General features: G+C 51.6%; 2 protein-coding genes across 4 annotated transcripts in view; both read left to right on the top strand.

Annotated features, from left to right (window-relative positions):
• RAB40C (RAB40C, member RAS oncogene family) overlaps nt 1-18757 on the top strand; it is a 30648-nt gene extending 11891 nt beyond the window's left edge. For all 3 annotated transcript variants that reach the window (XM_081131296.1, XM_081131294.1, XM_081131295.1), the window contains exons 3-7: nt 7857-7917; nt 8407-8467; nt 15538-15615; nt 15913-16135; nt 16983-18757. In XM_081131296.1, coding sequence (XP_080987422.1) covers nt 7857-7917; nt 8407-8467; nt 15538-15615; nt 15913-16135; nt 16983-17263 — 704 coding nt within the window. In that variant the 3' untranslated portion in view covers nt 17264-18757. The remainder of the gene's footprint in view (nt 1-7856; nt 7918-8406; nt 8468-15537; nt 15616-15912; nt 16136-16982) is intronic.
• A 1317-nt stretch (nt 18758-20074) lies between these two features.
• On the top strand, nt 20075-22333 carry WFIKKN1 (WAP, follistatin/kazal, immunoglobulin, kunitz and netrin domain containing 1; the record flags this gene model as incomplete). The annotated part of the gene is made up of 2 exons (XM_081132564.1): nt 20075-20245; nt 20861-22333. The coding sequence occupies 2 exons, from the start codon at nt 20075-20077 to the stop codon at nt 22331-22333; spliced, it is 1644 nt and encodes a 547-aa protein (XP_080988690.1).
• Nucleotides 22334-22585: the final 252 nt, after the last annotated feature.

Genomic DNA, 22585 nt, shown 5'->3' on the forward strand with positions numbered 1-22585 from the left:
ACCTCCATTTTGTGGATCACCTTCTGTTATTTAACCATTCCACAGTGGATGGATTTTTTTAAGTTTGTATAAATAGCCTTTAGTTACTTTTATACCTGGGTATTTCTTTTTTGTTACTGCTGTAACATTATCTTACAGTTTTATATCTAGGTCATAAGTCAGCAGTCAGCTGTGGATGGGCTGTGTTCCTTTCTGCAGGCTCTGGGGGGGGTCTCTTTCCTTGCTCATTGAGTAGTTGGCAGAATTCAGTTCTTTGTGGTATAGGACCAAGGTCCCTTTTCTTTGCTAGCTGTAAAATGAGGGCTGTGCCAGCTTCTAGAGATTGTCCACAGTCTTCACCTGTGTCCCCCTTCCTCTGTCTTCAAACTGAGGCCAAGCTCCCTCCCAGGCTCTGAGTTTCTCTTTCCTCTCTCCTCCTTCCTCTCTCCTCCTTCCTCTCTCCTCCTTCCATCTCCTCTCCCTGACTCATCCAGGAAAGGGTCCCCACCTTTAAGGACTCAAGTGATGACATTGGGCCCACTGGGATAACTCAGGATCCTTTTGCTTCTCAAGGCCCATTACCCAAATCACATCTGCAAAGTCCCTTGGCCCTGTAGGAAGCATGTTCACAGGTTCCAGGCATTAGGATGTGGGCATCTCCATGCCGTTACTCTGTTACCACACCTTTATAAAAAGATCTGTTGTTTTGATAGAGTTTTATAAGTACAGTGGCTCCTCAAAGGAGTATATGTTTGCAATAATTGATATTAATTTATTGCTATGGACTGAATGTTTGTGTTTCCCTACCCCTCCCTCCCAATTCATATGTAGAAACCTAACCCCCAAGGCAATGATATTAGGAAGTGGGGTCTTGGGGAAGTGACTAGGTCTTGAGGGTGGACCCTCATGAATTGAATAGTGCCTTATAAAGGACTCCACAGAGTTCCCTTGCCCCTTCTGCCATGTGGGGGACACAGCAAGAGGTCGACTGTCTGTGAACAAGGAAGCAGACTCTAACTAGACACCAACTTTACTGGTACCTTGGCCTTAGACTTACAGCCTCCATAACTGTGAGAAATACCTTTCTGTTGTTTTTGTAAGTTCCCCAGTCTGTAATACTCCGTTATAGCATCCCAAGAAATTATCACAAACTGAGCATCTTAAAATAGCATCCACTTGCCCTAGCCAGTTTTGCTCAGTGGTTATAGTGTCAGCCTGAGGACTGAAGAGTCCCAGGTTTGATTCCGGCCAAGGGCACCATGTGCCTCAGTTGCAGGCTAGATCCCTGCCCCAGTCAGGGTGAGTGCGGAAGGCAACCAGTTGATGTGTGTGTGTCTCTCTCTCTCATTGATGTTTCTCTCTCTCTCTCTTCCGCTCTCTCTGAAAAGCAATGGAAAAAATATCCTTGGGTGAGAATAAATAAATAAATAAACTCAGAATCCAGCTGGAAGGGACTTTAGACATCAGGGCCCACCTGTTTAAAGAAAATAGCACCCACTATTAGCACATAGTTTTTTGGGGGGTCAGAAATCTGGGCATGGTTTAGCTGGGTCCTCACGGTGTCTCAGGGTTTCTCACAGGCTGCAGTCAGGTGTGGGCTGGGGCAGAATCCCTTCTATACTCACATGGTTGTTGGCAGCACCAGTCAACCCTCTGTTCCTGACCACATGGGCCTCTCCATAGAGCGGCTTGTTCATAGAGCCAGCAAGGGAGAGAATCTGCCTGCAGGAGTCTCATGTAATGTGACCAGAGGGGACATCTATTACTTGGCCCTACTCAGGGTCAGAAGCCAGTATCAGCTCCCACCACTCTCAAGGGGAGGGGTGTACCCAGAGGCATGAATGCCAGGAGACAGGGTCCTGCGACCACCTGAGAGTGCCTGCCACACTGCTTAGTATTGCCTCCATGGGGCTGCACCAAGTCACATGCCCACTAGGACATGTGGAATTACCCTTTTTTGTCCCCAAGCACACTCTGTGGTGCAAGGTGCATTTCCTTGGTATGGACATGTACTGTGGCCTTACCCTTGGGAGAGTAAGAGTGAAAGGCTGGTCAAGTGTCTCTGGTTGCGTGCATGTCCAAGAGGACTGCCTGGATGGCTGGTGAATCCCAGGGCACTTCCACATGTCTACCTGTGTCATGGAAAGCTTCTGGTTCCTAGAGGACCTGACATTCCTGACATTTTGTCTGCCTTTGGGAGCTTATTTTCCCTACCTAAGGAGTAACACTAAGAAACAGCAGCTACCTGTCTTGGGTTTGGGGGTGGCACTCTCATGCTACGAGTTGGTATAATGTTGAAAACATAGGAATGCACTTCATTCAAACATCCTGGCTGGGACCATGCTTCCTAGGAGGTGAGATCTGGGAACTGTGTAGAAGACCATCATCAACCTGGGCTTTCAACACAGCAGCATCTTCTGCCAGTGGGGAGGGGCCATACTGCCCTAGAGCCTTCCCTGAAATCACTGTGTGACCTAGGTTCAGCTGGGTTACCTGCCTCTATGTGAGGGCTTGATGTTCATGGTCCACACTGCCCAGGGATGCTTCCAGCCCCATCATGGAACTGCACAATGGAGAGAAACTGCTGGGAATGGTTTTCTTTCCCTCAGACACTGGCCAGCATTTTAGTTTCTGGTGCTCCATTTAAATACTGCAAAGGAAAACGTTGGTTAGTATTTTCTATTTCATTCTTAAATCCAGTCTTTTCTTACTCATTTTTTGTTCATTGTTATGAATTTTTTAAAAGTCTCCCTGTGACTTTTAATTATGTTGGAAAGTAGCTGAATGATTACACACTTAGGGTCACCATTTCCTCCACGAAAGACTGGAACCTCTGACAGAAAGCAGGTGGTCATGAACATGTTGTCTGGGCAGGTGACATCCCTCCTTGCCCGCTCCCTCCAGTTGGTCTATGTGGAATCTGGGCAGGTGTGTGGGAAGTGCCCTCACCTGAAGGACTGCTGGGTTGTGAATAGCAGTCCTCATTCTGACCAGCCCCTGCTCCCTCTGAACAGTGGAAAATTGAACTTAAAAACATCTAACAATCTTGATTTATACAACCAAAACAAAGCTGAGAGGGTGGATCTAAGCAGACAGCTGAGCATTTTTGGTTCTTGTTCATGTGTGTGTGTTCCCTTGCTCTGATTACTTCATAATTTCCTAGGGCTGTAGTGAAGGTGGGCTTTCCTGGGGGCCTGCTGTCCTGGGTCAGTACTAACAGATGCATGAGCACTGTGAACCTCTAAAGGAAGGGACGTGAAGGAGGAAATTGTAACTTCCAGCCTGCTCTGTCCTTTGACTCCTGATGGAACACTGTGCCTTGACTTCGACCAACAGAGTGGCTGCTGTGCAGATTAGCTGGCCCAAGAAGAGTGGTTTGTGTACCAGATTGTCCTTGACTGTCTATCCACATCGCCATGAATGCCGCACTCAGGTGGCAGATGTTCCACTCTGGAATATGGGAAGGCGAGTGAAGACAGCTGATGGCCTGTTGATCAGTGCCACCCAGCCCTCAGCCTTCCTCCTTTGCATCCCCATAACTGCTTACAGCTTCTGATGAAGTGGCTCTCAGCGGGCAGGAGGGGGTGCCCTAGTGAACTCAAATCACCAGGTCGTGGGCAACTGTCGGAAAATAAAGTGACATTCCAGAAAGTTGAGACTTTAATGATCATTTTTGTTCCATTCCTCCTTCCTCCTCCACCTCCTTTCTCTGAATTTGTACTTTGAAATACCTCTTCGAAGGATGGCAGCAGACAGGTAATTATAATGTTCCTGCAACTCCAGCCTCCTTCGGCATTTTTCTGGTGCCAGTGAGCCGCTTTGTGCTCCTCCCTGCCTTTGTTGTTGTCAAGGGACAGTAGGGTCATGAGGGACATCACTGGGACACAAGACCAGTGATGTAGAGACACGGTGTGGGGATGTTGCTAGCATGTGCCATGCTGAGTCTAGGCACGTCCCTCTGGACCATTGCTTTGCAGCATCTACTTTACTGTTCTGAAAAGGAATGAAGTTCATAGATATCTGTTCTACTTACACTCAGAGCTAAAACAGAAATGTGCGCAGTACTCATATCTGTAATATAATGGAGAAAGAAAGGGGTGCAAAGTGTCACAAGATCATTTGTATTTCAATAGGTCAATGCTTGGGTACAGTTGTACTAGATGCTGAGAAGGTGACGGTAAAAATGTACCTGGTGGAGGTGTCACTATGGGTGATGAGACTTCTCTTTTAAAATGGTGAACAACTCTTGGTAAATTTCTAAACAGACAAAACCCTGTCACCTGTGATTTGCAAGGTGGCAGCCTTGCAAAACATGGCGCAGAGCATCTGGGCAGCATGAGTCCGTTAGCTCCTGGAACAATGCCTGCTCTGTAATAGAAATTTAGAAAGTACTTATTTGTGTCAGGTGAGTTGCCACTCTCTTCAGAAACCTGTTGAAACAATAGAAAAGACATTTTATTTGTTTTTTAAAATATTTTATTGATTTTAGAGAGAGAGGGAGAGGAATAGAGGCATAGAAACATCAATAGAAGAAAATCAACATAGATCGGCTGCCTCCTGCACGCTCCCTACTGGGGACCAAGCTCACAACTCGGGTATGTGCCTGACCAGGAATTGAACCCGCGACCTCTTGGTGCATGGGACGGTGCTTAATCAAAAGCCACTCTGGCCAGGGCGATAGTAAATGTTTTGATTGAATCCTCTGGTCATCATTTTTTCAAAGTGAGTGATTGAAATTCTTCAGCAATAAATCTTCAGACTAAAGAATTGTCAGAGCTCATTCATAGTGAAGTTTGGTTGGCACCCAACTTTGTTTACAGTAGGGAGGTTCTGCCTTTCTACTTGCCTCTTTCTTTGGACTTGCTATGTCTATATTGTCTATGAATTTATAAAGCACACTCTTAAGTTTTTATCCAGATTTGGGACATGGTAGGGTGAGGGGCAGAGTAAGCATGAGGAATATGTTTGAATTTGAATTTTTGGATATCCCAGTGAGTGTGTCAGTTGAGGGGTTTTCCATGCATGCCATCTCCCCCCATCTGGGTTTGACCTCTTGGCTCCCGGGGCAGTCCTCACCTCTCAACTGGACCCTGCTCTCCGCTGTAGGGACCCGCTGCCCACTTCTCTCAGACAGTTGCTTAGCCTTCCTGGGGGTGCTCATGCTGGCGCCAGGTATGGGGGCTACCTTTCCCTAGAGGCCAGGGATGGCACCAGGGGGCTCCAGAGAGTACAGTCACTGTGAGTCTAAATCACTTCAGTGGTGACATTGCTCAGCCATCAAACTGAACTCCAGCTTCTCCTCTGCAGTGTCCCCTGAGAATCTTGTTCTCTGGTGAGCCCTCTGACCCAGCGGTAGGAGTCAGGAGGGGGTGTTGGGAGGACAGCAGCCCCTCCTTGTTACCAGTTCCCAATTCTTAGTGCCTGTCCCCATGGGTCCCATGTTTGTGTTTGGCAGAGCATTGAGCAAAGCTGCTGGAGAGCAGGGATGGGGTGTCCTTTCTGACATAGACCAAAATTAATGTCCTGTTGTCCTAGGTGGAACTCAGGCAGATGGGTCAGCAAGGTGCCCAGGGTGCACAACACTCATGATTCTGGATATGGGAGGGAGCCCAGAGGGTATGGAGCATGGGTGCCATCTCTCTGTACCCTGTCTCCTCCCATTGGGCCACAGCGCCACCTTTGGGTGGCTTGGCCACAGGTCGTTCCTTTCAAGGGGCTGGCCTGGGGGAGGGGAGCAGAGCAGTGTCTAGTCCCTGAGTCCTGAGCCTGCGGGGCTGATCTGCCACATGGAGGCAGATCTGATGTTGCCTAGAGGATGGGCATTCACATCCAGTCTTCCTGGAAATTGCCCTCACAGAAGTTGTGGAGACAGAACCGAGAGGAGGCGAGTCCTGGGCCAAATCTGTGCTTCCTGTTTGACAGAATTCCAGGAGCTTCCACTCAAAGAAGCTGGTTATCAGCAGATGGAAGCTGGGGGAAGGGCAAATGCAGAGGAGGTATGGTGGAGACAGACATGAGTTTTGTTTCTTCCAGAAGAATAGTTCTTTCACATGAGAATATATGCAAGGGAGTCCTCTCACTTTTAAAAAATATTGTGGTAAAATACATGTAACATGAAATTTACTATTTTAATTATTTTTAGGTGTATAGGTCAGAGGCTTAAGTACATTTACACTGTTGTGTAACCGTCACCACCATCCATCTCCACAACTTTTCCATCTACCCAAACAGAAACTGTCTTCATTAAATACTGACTCTGGAGCCCCTTCCCCAAGCCCCTGGTAACCTCTAATCTACTTTCTGTCTCTATGAAACTCACCACTCTAGGGTCCCCATAGAAGTGGAGACATACAGTATTTATTCTTCTGTGACTGGCTTATTTCCCTGAGCATAATGTCCTCAAGGTTCATACATGTTGTAGCATGTGTCAGAATTTCATCCCTTTAAGGCTGAACCGTATCCCACTGTAAGTATAGACCATTTTGTTAGTCCTGTCATCACTTGGATTGATGTCCCGATGAACACTGGGATTGTTTCCACCTTGGACTATTGTGAATAACACTGCTGTGAACATGGGTGTGCAAGTGCATACCTGCTCGGTTCCCTGCTTTCATTTCTTTTGGGTATTAACCCAGAAGTGGAATTTCTGAATCATATGGTAATTCTGTGTTTAATGCTTTGAGGAACTACCATACTGTTTTCCATAGTGACTGCATCATTTTACATTCCCACTTGCAGTGCACAAGGATTCCGATTTCTCCACATCCTCACCAACCTTTGTCATTTCCTGTTTTTCTTGATAATAACCATCTAATGATGTAAGGTGATCTCTCACTGTGATTTGATTGCATTTTTCTGATGATCAGGGGTATTGAGCATCTTTTCTTGTGTTTGTGGTCATTTGTATATCTTCTTTGGAGAAATGTCTATTCAAGTCTTTTGCCCAATTTTAATTTTGTTGTTGTTGTAGTTGTTGAATTGTAGAATTTCTTTATATATTCTGGATAGCAGTCCCTTGTCGGATATGTGATTTTCAAATATTTTCTCCCATTTCATGGTTTGCATTTTCCTTCTGCTGAGTCTCATTTGGTGCATGGGAGCCAGGTTTTTGACTTGCAGTTAGGAGTTGGCCAGGCAGAAGTACAGTGGGAGAAGAGGCACCGATACCTGAGGTACCAGGAGGGTGCTGGGTGCAGGTGCTCTGAGATCAGCTTGCACATACGCACGCACACATTGTGTGAGAGAGACACCTATGTTTAAATGCTCATTTCCAAGCCCTCTTCGACTTTTTAAGGCGTAAGAAGTGGGGAAGAAATACTGAGCCTTTAGGAAGTTTCTGGTTGGTCCATAAACCAGTTGAAGGTCTTATATGTAAGGTAAGATGTCTAGCACCGTCCCTGATCCTACCAACTTCTCTTGGACTGACTTTTTCCCATAAAAGTATAAAAATATTAAAAACTAAAGACATAGCATTGCATAGGTTCTGCAGAGAGCTCTCCAGAGAAATAGCATTTTAGAAATTACTTTACCCTTAGTAATGTTCTAGGCACACTCCAATTGTCAGTACCTGGGGGCTATGGGGAACCCAAGAACTCAGAAATTTCTTGACTTGAGATCCACACAAAGTGGGTCAGTTGAAGATGAGCCATCCTTCTGGGGCCTGCTGGACTCTACTTCTGTGCCATCCTCCCTTTGCCCAGTGCTGTGGTACTTAGCCTGCCTGGGTCCCTGGGCTGGAGCCACAAGAAGGCTTCAGCTGGAGATAGCGTGCCCCTGCACCTGGCTCTGCTGGGCTATAGAGACTGAGCCCTGGCTAGGCGGATCCTGGCAGGCTCCTCTCCAGGCATTGCCTTCAGCTGCCCTTTGCTTCCTTGCAGGGATAGACTACAAGACAACTACCATCCTGCTGGACGGACGGCGGGTCAAGCTGGAGCTCTGGTGAGTCAGGCTGTGTGGGATTGTGGTGCCTGGGGGTGGGAGGGCTACAGCACTTCAGAGCTATTGCTGGAGCCTTGGTAGCTAAATGAAGAAAGTCAAGAATCCTTAAAGGAACAGGAAGGAAGGAGTCCTATTAACATTTTACGTGGAATAGCTGTTTAAAGAGATCCTGTGTAAACATGGAATGGATTTTGCTCTGTGATGCAGAAACCAAAAGGTCCAGGGCTGCTTGTTCTGATAGAGCCCAGCTGTCTTTGCCCGTAAAGACTCATTTCCACAGTAGTCACGGCCCCCCTTCCCTTGCCCTTTACTGGGCTACACATTAAGGAGCATTTTCCAGAACCTTGAAGTTTGGAATTCTCCAGCCTGGCAGGGTGTCTCCTGGGGCACTCAGGCCCACAGAGTTGGCCAGTGTAGGCTGTGGAGGGGGAGGGAGAGCACCTTTTAGGGATCACAGGCCGAATCCCACTGACTCTCCCTGTGTTTCAGGGACACGTCGGGCCAGGGCAGGTTCTGCACCATCTTCAGGTCCTACTCCAGGGGCGCACAGGTAAGACCAGCAACACTGCCGGTGCTGCTCTCCAAGTCATGTTTCTGTTCTGTCAGACCCCATGTGTGTGAGTCTAAGAAGTTTTTGTTTTGTTTTTTAAATATGTTTTTATTGATTTCAGAGACAGGAAGGGAGAGGGAAAGAGACCTAAAAACATCAATGATGAGAGAGTCATTGATTGCCTGCCTCCTGCACAACCTCCACTAGGGATTGAGCCCGCAACCTGGGCATGTGCCCCGACTGGGGATCGAACTATGACCTCCTGGTTCATAGGTTGACACTCAACCACTGAGCCACACTGTCCAGGTTTGTCTAAGAAGTTGTGTTTTTTGTTTTTTTAAAATATATCTTTATTGATTTCAGAGAGAGGAAAGGAGAGGGAGAGAGAGAGATAGAAATATCAGTGATGAGAGAGTCATTGATTGACTGCCTCCTGCATGCCCCTGACTGGGGATCGAGCCTGCAAGCCAGGTATTTGCCCTGACTGGGAATTGAACCCCTATCACCTGGATCCTAGGTCAACGCTCAACTGCTGAGCCACGCCCGGCCGGGCTAAGAAGTTTTATTTATTTATTTATTTATTTATTTATTTATTTATTTATTTATTTATTTTTAAATATATCTTTATTGATTTCAGAGAGAGGAAAGGAGAGGGAGAGAGAGAGAGATAGAAACATCAGTGATGAGAGGGTCATTGATCAAGCCTGCAACCGGGCATGTGCCCTGACCAGGAATCAAACCCCAATCACCTGGATCCCAGGTCAATATTCAACCGCTAAGCCACGCCCGGCCGGGCTTTCTAAGAAGTTTTAATGTTGGGACATCAGGCTTCCACTAGACTGCCCTCTGAGCAAGGAGCCTCAGCTGTCAGAGGGCACCAGGTCCCCGTGTTCCCGCTTTGTGTTCCTGCTCTGTACTTCCACTGGCTCCTGTGGCCTGTGCTAGGACCCTGTACTGTGGAGATGCTACTTGGTCGCCTGGTTCACTAGGAACCAAAAATGACATCCCCATCACCCAGGACCTCCATGTGTGTGCTGGGGTAGCCAGGTCCATCACAGGCCTGGAGGCCCCCAGAGCAGGCTAGGCTGAATTCCTAATAAGGACTGTGAGGACTGATTATTGGAGCCACTGTGAGAGGGGCTGTTCATAGAGGCAGGGCAATAGCAAAGAACAGGAAATGGGGGCTATCCAGGGGCTGCCATGGACGTATACCCAAGTTTGGGTGGGTGTACAGGGGGTGGGATGGCACGCTGGGAGCTGTACAGGGGCATTCTAGGGTGACATGTGAGGACACCTTAGGGGAGCATGCGAGGGCTCTCTTGCACCTCCCTGTGTCCTCAGGGCTCACGAGCCTGCGTGCATGCTGCACAGATCAGTGTATGATTTGAGGCTTCAAGGAGAAGGGAGAAGTAGTTGCTATAGGTTGTCACTGCTGTGTCAATGTGAGGAGTCTGATCAGTCCTGTCTGTAATGCAGAGCAGGCCATGACCCCGTCCCCCCATCCAGACTCCTGGAATTGCCGAGGAGACCCCCAAGTTCAGGCCTGCCCAGCTCTGCTCTACACACCAGGCAGGGTCCTCTGCCAGGAGCAGCACACACTTGTATGAGAGGGGGCACTTGGGCACATTTTTGGGTCCTCTCACTGTGTGGGGCACAAACTCCAGGTGGGTCTGTACTCACCCCCTTACTCTGGCTTGGGCTCATGTGGAGCCGCATGGGATGTCCTTTTAGCTTTGTCAAAATTGGTGACATGTGCAGCTACCTTGGCACTCTGCACTCCTGCTGATCTTTCTGCTGCGTGGGGCCTGAGGAGGCCAAGAGGGAGAGAAGTCTGTGGCAGGGGTCTTCCTGAATCTGCTTGGGTGGTGTTAGGGACAACTTACACTTCCTCCAAAGCCTTCCTCAATAGGGGCTTCTCAGACCTGGTGGGAGGCAGGGAGACACTGAGTATAGCCTTCTCTGCTTGAATGGGGGGGCTGAGGACCCTCCAGGCTGGGCTTGGCAGCTCTTTTCCTGGGCGCACCTGCAGAGGTGTGGGTGATGGCACTTGGAGCCCTAGCTTGATGGTCTCCCAGTATGTGCCAGCACTGGGGGCCTGCAGGAGTGGAACTTCACCTAGCAGTTCTACCTGAAGCAACTGATTCTAAATATTCAGGGTGTGGATCACAACTTGGGGACGTTTGTCAGCACCCCACATCTCCAGAGGTGAGATCAAGTAGTGAGAACTGCCTGTAGCACCTAGTGCCCTTCTGATGAGCATGTCCCATGGGTCCCTTTTTTTTTTTTTTTTTTTAAGAATAACTGCATGTGTGACTTTATACATACAAGAAGAGGAAAAAGCTGTGCTCCGAGTGGCAGTGCTGGTTGCCACGAATGACAGTGTGACTGAGTGCTGTTGTCTCCCTTTGCTTTTGAATACCTCCTAATTGTTCCACAGTAAACACATACTACTTTTGAAATTAAAAAGAAAATGAAGAGATAAAGGGGTAGTTCTTGGGTTATGATAAAGAAGGGCAATTGGGAAACATCGAGAAGGCACTGAGATCAAACCTAGGAGGACTCAGCTGTTGTATGCACTCTGGGTACGAACGTGGAACAGAGGGCAGAAGTCGTTTCTGTTCAGCTAATTGAGGACACCTAACAAGCTTGGGCAATTGCCAAATTATACGGTGTTTTGGGGAAGCTAACACTGAGTCATCACCTTCGAGTTCTCTCCAAAGCTTCTAGTCCAGTTGGTAGTGTGTGTGTTCTTGTTCTTGCTTTATTTCTTGAGGTTCTTGTCAATTCTGTGCTGAAGGAGCCAGTCACACATCTTGGGCCAGAGGGCTCCGAGCTCGAGGCTGCCCTCTGGTGCTCTTATCTCAGTGGCATTGCGCTGCTCTGTCCCATTTCCAGCCTGCCTGATGGTGGCAGCACAGACGTGAAGGCAGTATCCAGAGTGAGCACCGCCTGATTTTGCTGCTCTCTATGGCCCCTGATGATACGCTGAGTAGCAGAACCTTCTTTCCCAGTCAAGTTTTATATTTCCAGTCACTTTCTCACCCTTGGTTAAGACTGGAGAGACCTTGCAGTTCCCTCAGGGGCCCAGGTTACAAAAGCTACCACCGACCCCTGCCTGCTGTCACCAGTTCTGCAACAGGACTGTCTTGTGGTTCTTACCATGAAAAATAACCTTTCTGTTCCCGACCTCCTAGACACATGGCCCTTGTTTTCTGATGCTGAATTCTGAGGTGGCCACTCAAGGCCCTGGGAGGCCAGTGTCTGCTGCTGAAGAAAGCAGGTCCCCTGGGCTCAGTATGCTGAGAGAGCTGGAGGTAGGGTGGGGTGGGGAGGTGAGACATCCTGATTAGTTGAGGGTTTGGGCCAAGCCCTCAACTAATTAGTTGGAAGAGCTAGGCCAAGCGCTGGTCTCCTTCTGGATAGAGAGAGATCAATTTGTTCACACAAAAAGGGGTTTTACATCGACAGTGGTTTGGGGTACACACTTACTATTCAGCTAGCGCTGATTAGGACACCAGTGTGCTTCTAGTCACCAGTTGGGTGGGTGGGCATATGGGTCGGGGACCATTTGACAGTTGCTCCTCACTTTCAGTGAGTCACTTACTTCTGGGCAGAGCCTAAGTACTTGTGGGGTGGGACAGAGGCTTCCATGTGCAGCCTGTGTTCCTTGGGAGCTCTATCATACAAATACATTGCACATGCTAAAATTGAATTTAATTTTTTTGTTGTTAATTCTCACCTGATATTTTTTTCTTTTTTTTTTTTTTTTTTTTTAGAGATAGAGTGGAAGGGAGGGTGGGAGGGGGATAGAGAGAGAAACATTGACATGAGAGACACATTAATTGGTTGCCTCCCGCTTGTGCCCTGTCCAAGGTTGGGGATTGAACCTTCAACCCAGGTACGTGCTCTTGACCAGGAATTGAACCTGTGACCCTTTGGTGTGTGGGCCAATGCTCTAACCACTGAGCACACCGGCTAGGGCAAAATTGAATTTTTAAAAAATATACCTTTAACTGCTTATTTGGAGCATAGGGGCAAGTATCTTAAAATAAGTGCCATACCCTTTGGATTCCAATCCCACTAGCTCACTGTGCAGCTCCGGAAGGTGGTTTCACCCAGTGGTGAACCTCCATGTTGTTGACTTTCGGATATTGTTCCCTGTCATTGCTATGTCCAAGGCAGTTGTACTACTTTAATGGAATTGTGTAGCTAAAAATGCTTTGAGAAGTATATAACATCATGTGACTGTAAATCAGGTTTTCTTCTAATAGCTGAAAGTAGGAGAAGCCTGTCCCAGGATCTTCAAATGGAGTATTCTAGGTTTAATAGTCTGTCATTCGACAAATGTTCATTCCACCCCTATGACATGCCAGGCACATTTGAGCGAAAATGTGATGGAGGAGAAAGAGATATCCAATCTGGATTGGAAGAGTGTTTTAGGCAGAGGTAACAGCCAGTGCAAGGCTCCTCTGGGGTGGGAGTATGCCTCGTGTTTTTTTTAAATATGTTTTTATTGATTTCAAAGAAAGGAAAGGAAAGGGAGATAGAGATAGAAACATTGATGAAAATCATCATCACTCAGCCACCTCCTGCACTCCCTTTACTGGTATCAAGCCTGCAATCCAGACATGTGCCCGGACCAGGAATCGAACCTTGACCTCCAGATCATGGGTGGACAAACACTGAGCCACGCCGGCCCGGCTGCCTTGTGGGTTTTTTTTTTATTTTTTATTTTTATTTTTATTTTATTTATTTATTTTTTAAATATATCTTTATTGACTTCAGAGACAGGAAAGGAGGGGGAGAGAGAGAGAGAGAAACATCAATGATGAGAGAGTCATTGATCGGCTGCAGCCCGCAACCCGGGCATGTGCCCTGACTGGGAATCGAACCCTGATCGCCTGGATCCTAGGTCGACACTCAACCGCTGAGCCATGCCCGGCCAGGTTGCCTTGTGTTTTTCAAAGAACATCAATTGGTTGCCTCCCACACAAACCCCAATCAGGGCCAGGGTACATGCCCTTGGCTGGAATGGAACCCGGGACCCTCCAGTCTGTAGGCTGACACTGTAACCACTGAGCCAGACCAGCTAGGGCTATATTTCTGTTTTAAAACATCATACTGTCCCGGCTAGTGTGGCAGAGCATCAGTCACAGGTTTGATTCTGGTCAAGGGCCCATACCTGGGTTGCAGGCCCTGGTTGGGGCATGTGCAGGAGGCAGCCAGTCAGTGTCTCTCTCTCATATTGATGTTTCTCCCTCTCTCTCCTCCCTCCCTCCCTTCCACACTCTAAAAATCCATGGAAAGAATAGCTCTAGGTGAGGATAACAAAAGAAAAGACACCACACAGTATGTAATGTTTGGGATCCGTGCTTCTCACCAGACCGTCTGTTGTGCACCTGCCCAGGATCAGCACGTATGCTTTGAGGTGTACTGCTGTTACTTTTATCATCTGTGAGGCATGTCTGCACCTCAACTTACTGGCAGCCCCAGCTGCACATGCAGTTTGTTTCATGCTGTGATGAACATCTGTGAGGGCTGGTCTTCGGACACATCCTCAGTGAATTCTTAAGAGGGCATTTGGAAAGTTGATGACACATCCCATCTGATCCCAGACCAGAGGGCTTTGTTCCCTGTGCCCCAGGCGACAGGACTCAGTCCTGCTACCCTGTGGTTTCCTTCCAGTTTTACTCTCTGTTCCCATCAGATTTCTGCTGTTTCAAGTGGGCTCAAGGGGGTCTTTTCTTCCAGTCATAGCCCTTCCTCCTGGGGAGGCAGGCAGCTCTGCTTGTTCTGTATCAGGCTTTCTGTCCAGGCGTTAAAGTAATTTCTGCATTCCTCTTAACAAGACCTAGGGGCTACATTTAAGTCTTCCAAAATTCAAAGGACATTTTTAAGGAGAAAGGCTTTAAAATCACTCATTTTGAGATAGAGACATCCTTTGCCTTCTATCTCAGCTGCGCTTTTTTTCCTGCCTGTGTGTGTGTTGGAGATGTAGGCTGAATGAGGACACAGTGGGACAAGGAGGGTGTGAGCCAGCTTCAGAGTGAAATATAGAGCCAGATGGGTACGGTGGGGATCTGGGGGCACTCTAGAGTCACTTTCCTGAGGCCTGTGACAGGTCACTGCTGAGACATTCAGGGCAGATGGAGATAGCCCAGAGCTGAGCTCTGAGTAATAGGTCTCTAAGGGATGTGACAGGGAAGTCCCATAGCAAACTCTCTGCTGGCTGATGGCGCTGCTGGAGCGACCGATGCCCTGCTCTGCAAGTTTGGGCTGGAAAACTCAGAAACACCTTTGCTCAGCTCCTCTGGAGCTCCAAGGCAGAGTGCACTGTTAGAGTGTCAGGGACACCATCCACACCTGCCTGCCAGGATTGTCCACAGGGTCTATCCCAAACTGTTGATCTGCATGTACCTGTTCAGCTCCTGTGACCTTTTTTTTTTTTTTTTTTAAATATATCTTTATTGATTTCAGAGAGAGGAAGGGAGAGATAGAAACATCAATGTTGAGAGAGAGTCATTGATTGGCTGCCTCCGCGCCTTGCACTGGGGATTGAGCCCACAACCCAGGCATGTGCCCTGACTGGGAATTGAACCCCGATCTCCTAGATTCTAGGTTGATGCTCAACCGCTGAGCCATGCCCGGCTGGGCTAGCTCCCGTGACTTTTAAACAGTCACAGGATAGTGCTTATTATGTGCTTGGAGAAAAGAAGTTGAGAAAATGTCATTTCTGCCCCAGCCAAGTCCCCAAGGGGAGGGAGAGGGCAACATTGAGCTTATGAGATCCTTGACCATTGATGACATTGCTGCCATCCCACATGAGGGTGTCCAGGTCCACATGGGCCTAGCCACGGTGAGGAGACACGGTGCCCAATACCAGAGACACCTCTTAAATATGACGGGATGTCTCACAGTGTGTTTTCCACACTGCCATGAGGCTGTACCAAGTGTCCCTGCTCTGCCTGTGCTAGGAGGAAAGCTACATGTCCACGCCAAGACTCTGCCAGAGCAAGAGGCCTCCATCTGGCCGACCCCTCTGCCTTGTGACACCCTTGTCTTCCTTTCAGGGGATCCTCCTGGTTTATGACATCACCAACCGCTGGTCCTTTGATGGCATTGACCGGTGGATCAAGGAGATTGATGAGGTAGGTGTGCACCTAAGGACACCCCTTCCATGGTCACCCCTCCCCAGGGCATGTGTGCTCTCATTTCCCACTGTGGCCCCCGTTAGCTGCCTCTCCTGTGGCCCCAGCTCTGAGTATCCTTTCTTGCACTGATCACCATGGCACTTGAAGGCCGGGGTCTCATGCCTCAAGGGGCCATGGCTCACACATCTGAGCCCCACCTCATCATAGAATTGGGATGGGGACAGTCAAGAGGGGGGGACATCCCACATTCATACCTGTACTGAGTCCTCTGCCTCCCCTCCCTCCCCGCGCAAGCATGCACCTGGGGTCCCCCGGATCCTGGTTGGGAACCGGCTGCACCTGGCCTTCAAGCGGCAAGTCCCAACGGAGCAGGCTCGCGCTTACGCAGAAAAGAACTGCATGACCTTCTTTGAGGTCAGCCCGTTGTGCAACTTCAATGTCACCGAGTCCTTCACTGAACTGTCCCGTATTGTGCTCATGCGGCATGGCATGGAGAAGATCTGGAGGCCCAACCGAGGTGAGGTGGGGCCAGTGGGGCCACCAGGGCCTGAGACTTGAGTGTTGAGGGCAGTGGACAAGTGACCCTTCAGAGGCCATGGTCCTGCCCAGGTGTCTGGGCTCCCTAGTTGTAGAACTTCCACAATGTGCCGCAACTGAACCAACTTGCTACCTGCGTGTGCTTTGTTTGGGGATCCCAGAGTTATAGGAGGGGACTGTGTGTTACATTCCAATGATGCCCTCATGCTGGGGGGTGGCATGGACCCTGACTTGTCCCAGAGAAAGCAGGGGAACGGCTTCTAATCACTGTGTACTTCCCTGTCCCTTGGGCTGCTCAAGCCATGTCCCCTCAGAGCTGCCAGAGGTAGCTAGCTAGTGTTCCCAGAAGCTTCAGTCTTCTGCGAGGTGCTGGGGGCAGAGCTGGCTAAGCCCTCAGAAGTGGGGTCCCCAAGGACACTTCTCAGTATGCAGCTGTAGGGAGAAAGCAGGATCAGGGTGCCATGTAGGGGCTTCACCTGGTGGTGCCCGGCACCAAGTAGAATAGTAGAGCATCCAGGGTCCTGGTTTGGAAACTTCCATCCCCTACTGAGCGTCACTTGTGCTCATCTGGCTAGATGATAGCTTGTCCCTCAGTGTCCCCCCACCCTTGGGTCCTCAGGCTCCAAGATCTCTCAGCACCTCACTTCCTTTCCCTCTAGTCTGAATGCCCCCATCATCTAACAACTCTCCCCATGGTCTGACCCTCTCCATGGCCTGACCCCCACCATAGTCTGATCCTCCCATCTGATACCTCCCCCGCCACTGATCCCCTTCCCTCATGGTTTGACCCCTGTTGTCTGACTCCCCCTCTCTGACCACCCCCACAGTGTTCAGCCTGCAAGACCTCTGCTGTCGCGCCATCGTCTCCTGCACTCCCGTGCACCTCATCGACAAGCTCCCATTGCCCGTCACCATCAAGAGCCACCTCAAGTCCTTCTCGATGGCCAATGGCATGAATGCCGTCATGATGCACGGACGCTCCTATTCGCTGGCCAGTGGGGCAGGGGGTGGCGGCAGCAAGGGCAACAGCCTCAAGAGGTCTAAGTCCATCCGCCCCCCCCAGAGCCCTCCCCAGAACTGTTCCAGGAGCAACTGCAAGATCTCCTAGCAGGGGAGGCAGGCACTGCCCATCTGGACACGCTCCGGGAGTGAGGTTTCAGGCTTGGGGAAGCTCCTTCTAGGCGCTGGGGCGGCGCCATGTGCAGGGAAAACTTTGGCCACATGACCCCTCCTGGGAGCGTGGGGCACACCTAGTAGGCAGTTGGTCTCAGCCAGACAAGCCCTGTAGGACAGCAGAGGCTGCGCTTCGAAACAAGCCCAAGTCCCCACATGCTGTCCCTGGTCCCACCTTGAGGGAACTGTCCTGGGGTCCTGCGGGCCTGGCTCACTTTCTTATTTATATAGAAGACATTTCACCATTTTTATACCTTTTTAAAGGGCCAACAGGGAAGCCTTAATGCAGCCATGGGGTGAGCTCACATCTGCTTATGGGGATGACCTTTGGGACATTGAAGAGGGTGGGACTGGAGGCAAAGCACTTCACATGGGGTGTGGGCTCTGCAGGGGCCAGTGGGGACACACGGAGTCTAGGCAGCAGTCTTGGACCCTGCTGCCCGTGCTGGCCTTTCTGAGCATGGTGGCTAGTATGCCTACCACACAGTACTGGGCAGTGGTGCAGGTTTCGGCCCAGCAGTTGACACAGTGAGGTGATGTTCCTATGTGTCGTGGAGCCATGGACTCCAAGCAGAGTGTCGATACTTCTAAGAGAAAAGAAGTGGGGTACACCCCACATCCCTCCCTGCGTGGAGGCACCTTTGGTCACTTTTACATACATTGCTACGTGAGATGGGCTCAGCATCTCTGTGAAGGTGCAGAGTTGTCTGTAGGTGATAAATACTCCAGGGGCTACCAGGCGCTCTGCAGGTTTGGACTGAGTTGTTGCACACTCGCCTCTGGGCGTCTGGACTCCACTCTCGCCAGCTTCTATTCCCTGACCTTGGGTATCACCCCATAGCAGCTCCTTGCCCGGCATCACCCCTCTTTGAGGTCACGTATCACCAGAACCATCTGACCCAGTTTTTAGGGATGCCACCTGGCACAGTCATAGCAGTGGACCTCTTCCATGACCTGGCAGCCAGCCCTGAGCTGGAGGCCTTTCCTCCTCCCACCTGCCTGGCTGGCAACATGGCCACCAGTCACACTGGTGCTCCACTCTACCTCCTGCTGGGCTCTCCCTGGACCTGAGACCCCCTGGGACTCCTCTGTGGTGGGTGTCCCCTGTGGGAGGGAGCCCTATGTCTGCTGTTCTGGGAGGCAAGTTGGGCAGGGTTCTGTGGCCCTTGTTAGCAGGGGTGCCTGGGGACCCTGGCCAAGGCCTGACCACCAACAGGGTTAGGCAGAGGAGGCCCTGCCTGTCCTGTCCTGCCAACAGAGCCCCTTTCTTTGTACTTTGAACCAAATAACATGAACTTTATTGTGAGGGTGTGGACAGCCCTGCATTCACCACATAAACACTACCCTTTGCTGCTGACACTTGCACCATTCCTGTGCTCATTTTGGACGGTTTTTGTTTCTTTGTACAGTAAATGTAATTCAGCTCTGATCTCCAGGCTACATTTTATGTGAATTAAAGTCTCTGGTTTTAATTTACTGGTGGGTTAGAGGTGTGATGTGGTGGGGTGGCTCTGCGCTTCCACACAATGGGTCTGGGTCCAGGGCTATTGTTGATCTCTCCATCCCCCATGACTAGTGTCAGTGACTGGTATACATCCTGGCCACTAGGGCTGCATGTGGCTGCATCAGCCTCCTTGGTTACAGGGCAAGCTGTGTTTCTTAATGGGCTAGGCAGGCAGCCCTCCCCAGCTGTCCCTCCCTGTGCGGTAGTGAAGCAGATGGCTGGCTGGACCACCTGCTCCCCGCTGCCCCGCTGGAGCCTGGGATCCTGAACCTGGGAAACTGAACCCTCACTAAGGGCTTTGGCAGGGCATAACCACTGAGTTCACTGCTGCTGAAGGGCAGTGAGCATGGAGCCAGGGATGCAGTGGATCCCTGAGGTGGGCCATCCCCTGAGACTCACTCCAGCCCCAAGGACCATCACATGGAACATTACCCCCACACTCAGGGACTGCTCCTCAGACTGCAGCTTTGTGGGAGGGTTCTGGGCCCAGTGGCCCCCCATACCTGAGGCCCCCCTCAAGGCAGATCAGTGGCTTCCTCAGCACCTGGGATGTCTTGGTCTCATTCTGACCAGACCAGGCTCTTATTACCCTACCTCCTGGGTCAGAAGGTCAGACACAGGGTCACGGGACGTTTTCCATCCAGTCTCAAAGCAGATGCTCCTGGGGCCCCAGACCCCAGGGAAGGGTTTGGAAGGGCAGATTCTGGCGGCCCCTGTGTTTGATCTCCCTTCCCCCTCCTTCCGGGTCTTGAATCCAGGCTGGGAGGGTCTATGAGGCTGCTTTGATCCCCTGAGCCCAGGGCCTGGAGGGAGAAGGGCCTCGGGTTACAGTGTCCCCTCCCCTCCTCACTCTGGCCAGAGCCGGCCCTTCTCCGCCCCTCAGTAACTGGTGGCCAGTGTCTCCTTGCTCTTGGGCCTCAGCCCCTCCCCAGCCCTTCCCCCACCACGCCCCCTGCCCTGTGTTGACCACAGAGGGGCCAGGCTGTGAAGGAGTCTCGCCAGAGCTGAGATAGATCTGGAACACCAACCCATCCAGCCCTTTGCACAGGGGTGTTGAGAGGAAGCATCTGCTGTGGGCTCAGACCTTGGGGGCCAAAGGGGAGCCCGGAGGATCGGCCAGGGGCCCAAGGTCAGGGACGCTGACCATAGGCCTAGAAGGGTGGATGCCTGAAGGGATCAGGGCAAAGCAGGGCCTGAAGGGCTGGCAGCCACACACCCCCACCCCCTGGGCCTGTGGTCCCCATGTCAGCCCAGAGGCTGCTCCTACCTCTACTCCTCATGGTTGGGCTGACCTCGGGGGCCAGCCTGCTGCAGGGGCCCAGAAGCCACCCAGGCGTGTGCCCCAACCAGCTCAGCCCCAACCTGTGGGTGGACGCCCAGAGTACCTGTGAGCGCGAGTGCATCGGGGACCAGGTGAGTGTGGGCACCATCCCCACCCACCCACCCTGGTGGGGATCCCAGGGAACTAGGGTGGCCAGCGGGAAGACCCCACCCCTGCCCTGAGCCCTTGGAGTCCACCTCTTTTTCTTCTCCCACATCTTGCAGGGGTTTTAGGCTATGTCCCATATGAGGGTCTCAAGGGACACCCCACCTTTACCCTCATCACTCCCCAAACTTGCCCACCCCCACCGTGGGACCAGTTGTTCTCAGGACCAGCCAAGTAGACCGGCAGGGGTCACATTCCGATGCCCCACCTTTGCAGCCTGGCCATGCATCCCCTGAAGTGGCCTTGAGCATGCTGCCCATCTTCCCTGGGCCTCAGTTTCTTCATCTGTACTATGGGAATAATAATTAAACCTGCATTGGGGGGCGGGGGCTCTGAGAATTCAGTAAGATGACAAAGGATTGGGCAGTGAGGCAGCTGAAATTGCACTGTTTGGAAAGCAAATTTGTGCAAACCTGCTTGGCTTCCCAGAGGGGAAACAGGCTCGGGGAGATACAGTAGGGGCACACCATGCCTGCAAAGCCAGAGCCCTGGGTGGGCTGGGGAGAGTTTGGTCATCTGCTAAGCTGCTCCTCGCCCCCCAGGACTGCTTGGCCACTGAGAAGTGCTGCACGAATGTGTGTGGGCTGCAGAGCTGTGTGGCTGCCCGATTCCCAGATGGTGGCCTGGCCACGCCTGCACTGGTGGCCTCCTGCGAGGGTTTCTCATGCCCACAGCAGGGCTCTGACTGTGACATCTGGGACGGGCAACCTGTGTGCCGCTGCCGTGACCGCTGTGAAAAGGAACCCAGCTTTACCTGTGCCTCAGATGGCCTCACCTACTATAATCGCTGCTACATGGATGCGGAGGCCTGCCTGCGTGGCCTCCGCCTGCACGTCGTACCCTGCAAACACATCCTTACCTGGCCACCCAGCAGCCCAGGGCCACCCGAGACCACAGCCCGCCCAACGCCTGGGGACACCCCAGTGCCACCTGCCCTCTACAGCAGCCCTTTCCCACAGGTGGTGTATGTGGGGGGCACCGCCAGCCTCCACTGTGATGTCAGTGGGCGCCCGCCACCCGCTGTGACCTGGGAAAAGCAGAGTGAGCAGCGGGAGAACCTGATCATGCGGCCTGACCAGATGTACGGCAATGTGGTGGTCACCAGCATTGGGCAGCTGGTGCTTTACAATGCCCAGCCTGAGGACGCCGGCCTCTACACCTGCACTGCACGCAACACTGCTGGCCTGCTGCGGGCTGACTTCCCACTCTCTGTGATCCAGCGGGATCCAACCAGGGACAGGGCCCCCAGCGCCCCTGCTGAGTGCCTGCCCAATGCGCAGACCTGTGCCAGCTCCCTCTCTAGCCATGTCCTCTGGCACTTTGACCCACAGCGGGGTGGTTGCATGACCTTCCATGTTGGCAGCTGTGATGGAGGCACCCAGGGCTTTGAGACCTATGAAGAGTGCCAACAAGCCTGTGCCCGCGGACCCGGGGATAACTGTGTGCTGCCAGCCGTGCAGGGTCCCTGCCAGGGCTGGGAGCCACGCTGGGCCTATAGCCCACTGCTGCAGCAGTGTCACCCCTTCATGTATGGTGGCTGTGAAGGCAACAGCAACAACTTTGAGAGCCAAGAGAGTTGTGAGGATGCCTGCCCTGTGCCACGCATGCCACCCTGCCGGGCCTGCCGCCTCAGGAGCAAGCTCGCGCTAAGCCTATGTCGCAGTGACTTTGCCATTGTAGGGAGACTCACGGAAGTGCTAGAGGAGTCTGAGGCGGGTGGTGGCAGCATTGCCCGTGTGGCTCTAGACGATGTGCTCAAGGACGACAAGATGGGCCTCAGGTTCCTGGGCACCAAGTACCTGGAGGTGACACTGAGTGGCATGGACTGGGCCTGCCCCTGCCCCAATGTGACAGCAGGTGATGGCCCACTGGTCATTATGGGTGAAGTGCGAGATGGTGTGGCTGTCCTGGACGCTGGCAGCTATGTCCGCATCGCCAGCGAGAAGCGCGTCAAGAAGATCTCAGAGCTGCTAGAGAAGAGGGCCTGCGAGCTGCTCAACCGCTTCCAGGACTAGACCAACCTGCCTGGAGCTCTGCCTTCCCCTGCCTTCCAGTCCTCCCAGCTCCCCCAAATAAAAGCGTTTCCAAGGAGAGACATTGTGGCCTGCTGGTGCTGAGCCTCCCAGGGTTACCACCCTTCCCCCATCCAGCCTGTAATTCAGCTGGGGTCCTGCCACCACGCTGGGGCATTGGCTCTAGTCCAAGGTCACTAGGGAGCACAAGCGGGGACCAGGCCTGGAGGTGAGTGCCACCTCTGGTGGCAAGAG

Source organism: Miniopterus schreibersii (genome assembly GCF_964146895.1).
Source record: "Miniopterus schreibersii genome assembly, chromosome: 3".
NCBI classification, from domain to species: domain Eukaryota; kingdom Metazoa; phylum Chordata; class Mammalia; order Chiroptera; family Miniopteridae; genus Miniopterus; species Miniopterus schreibersii.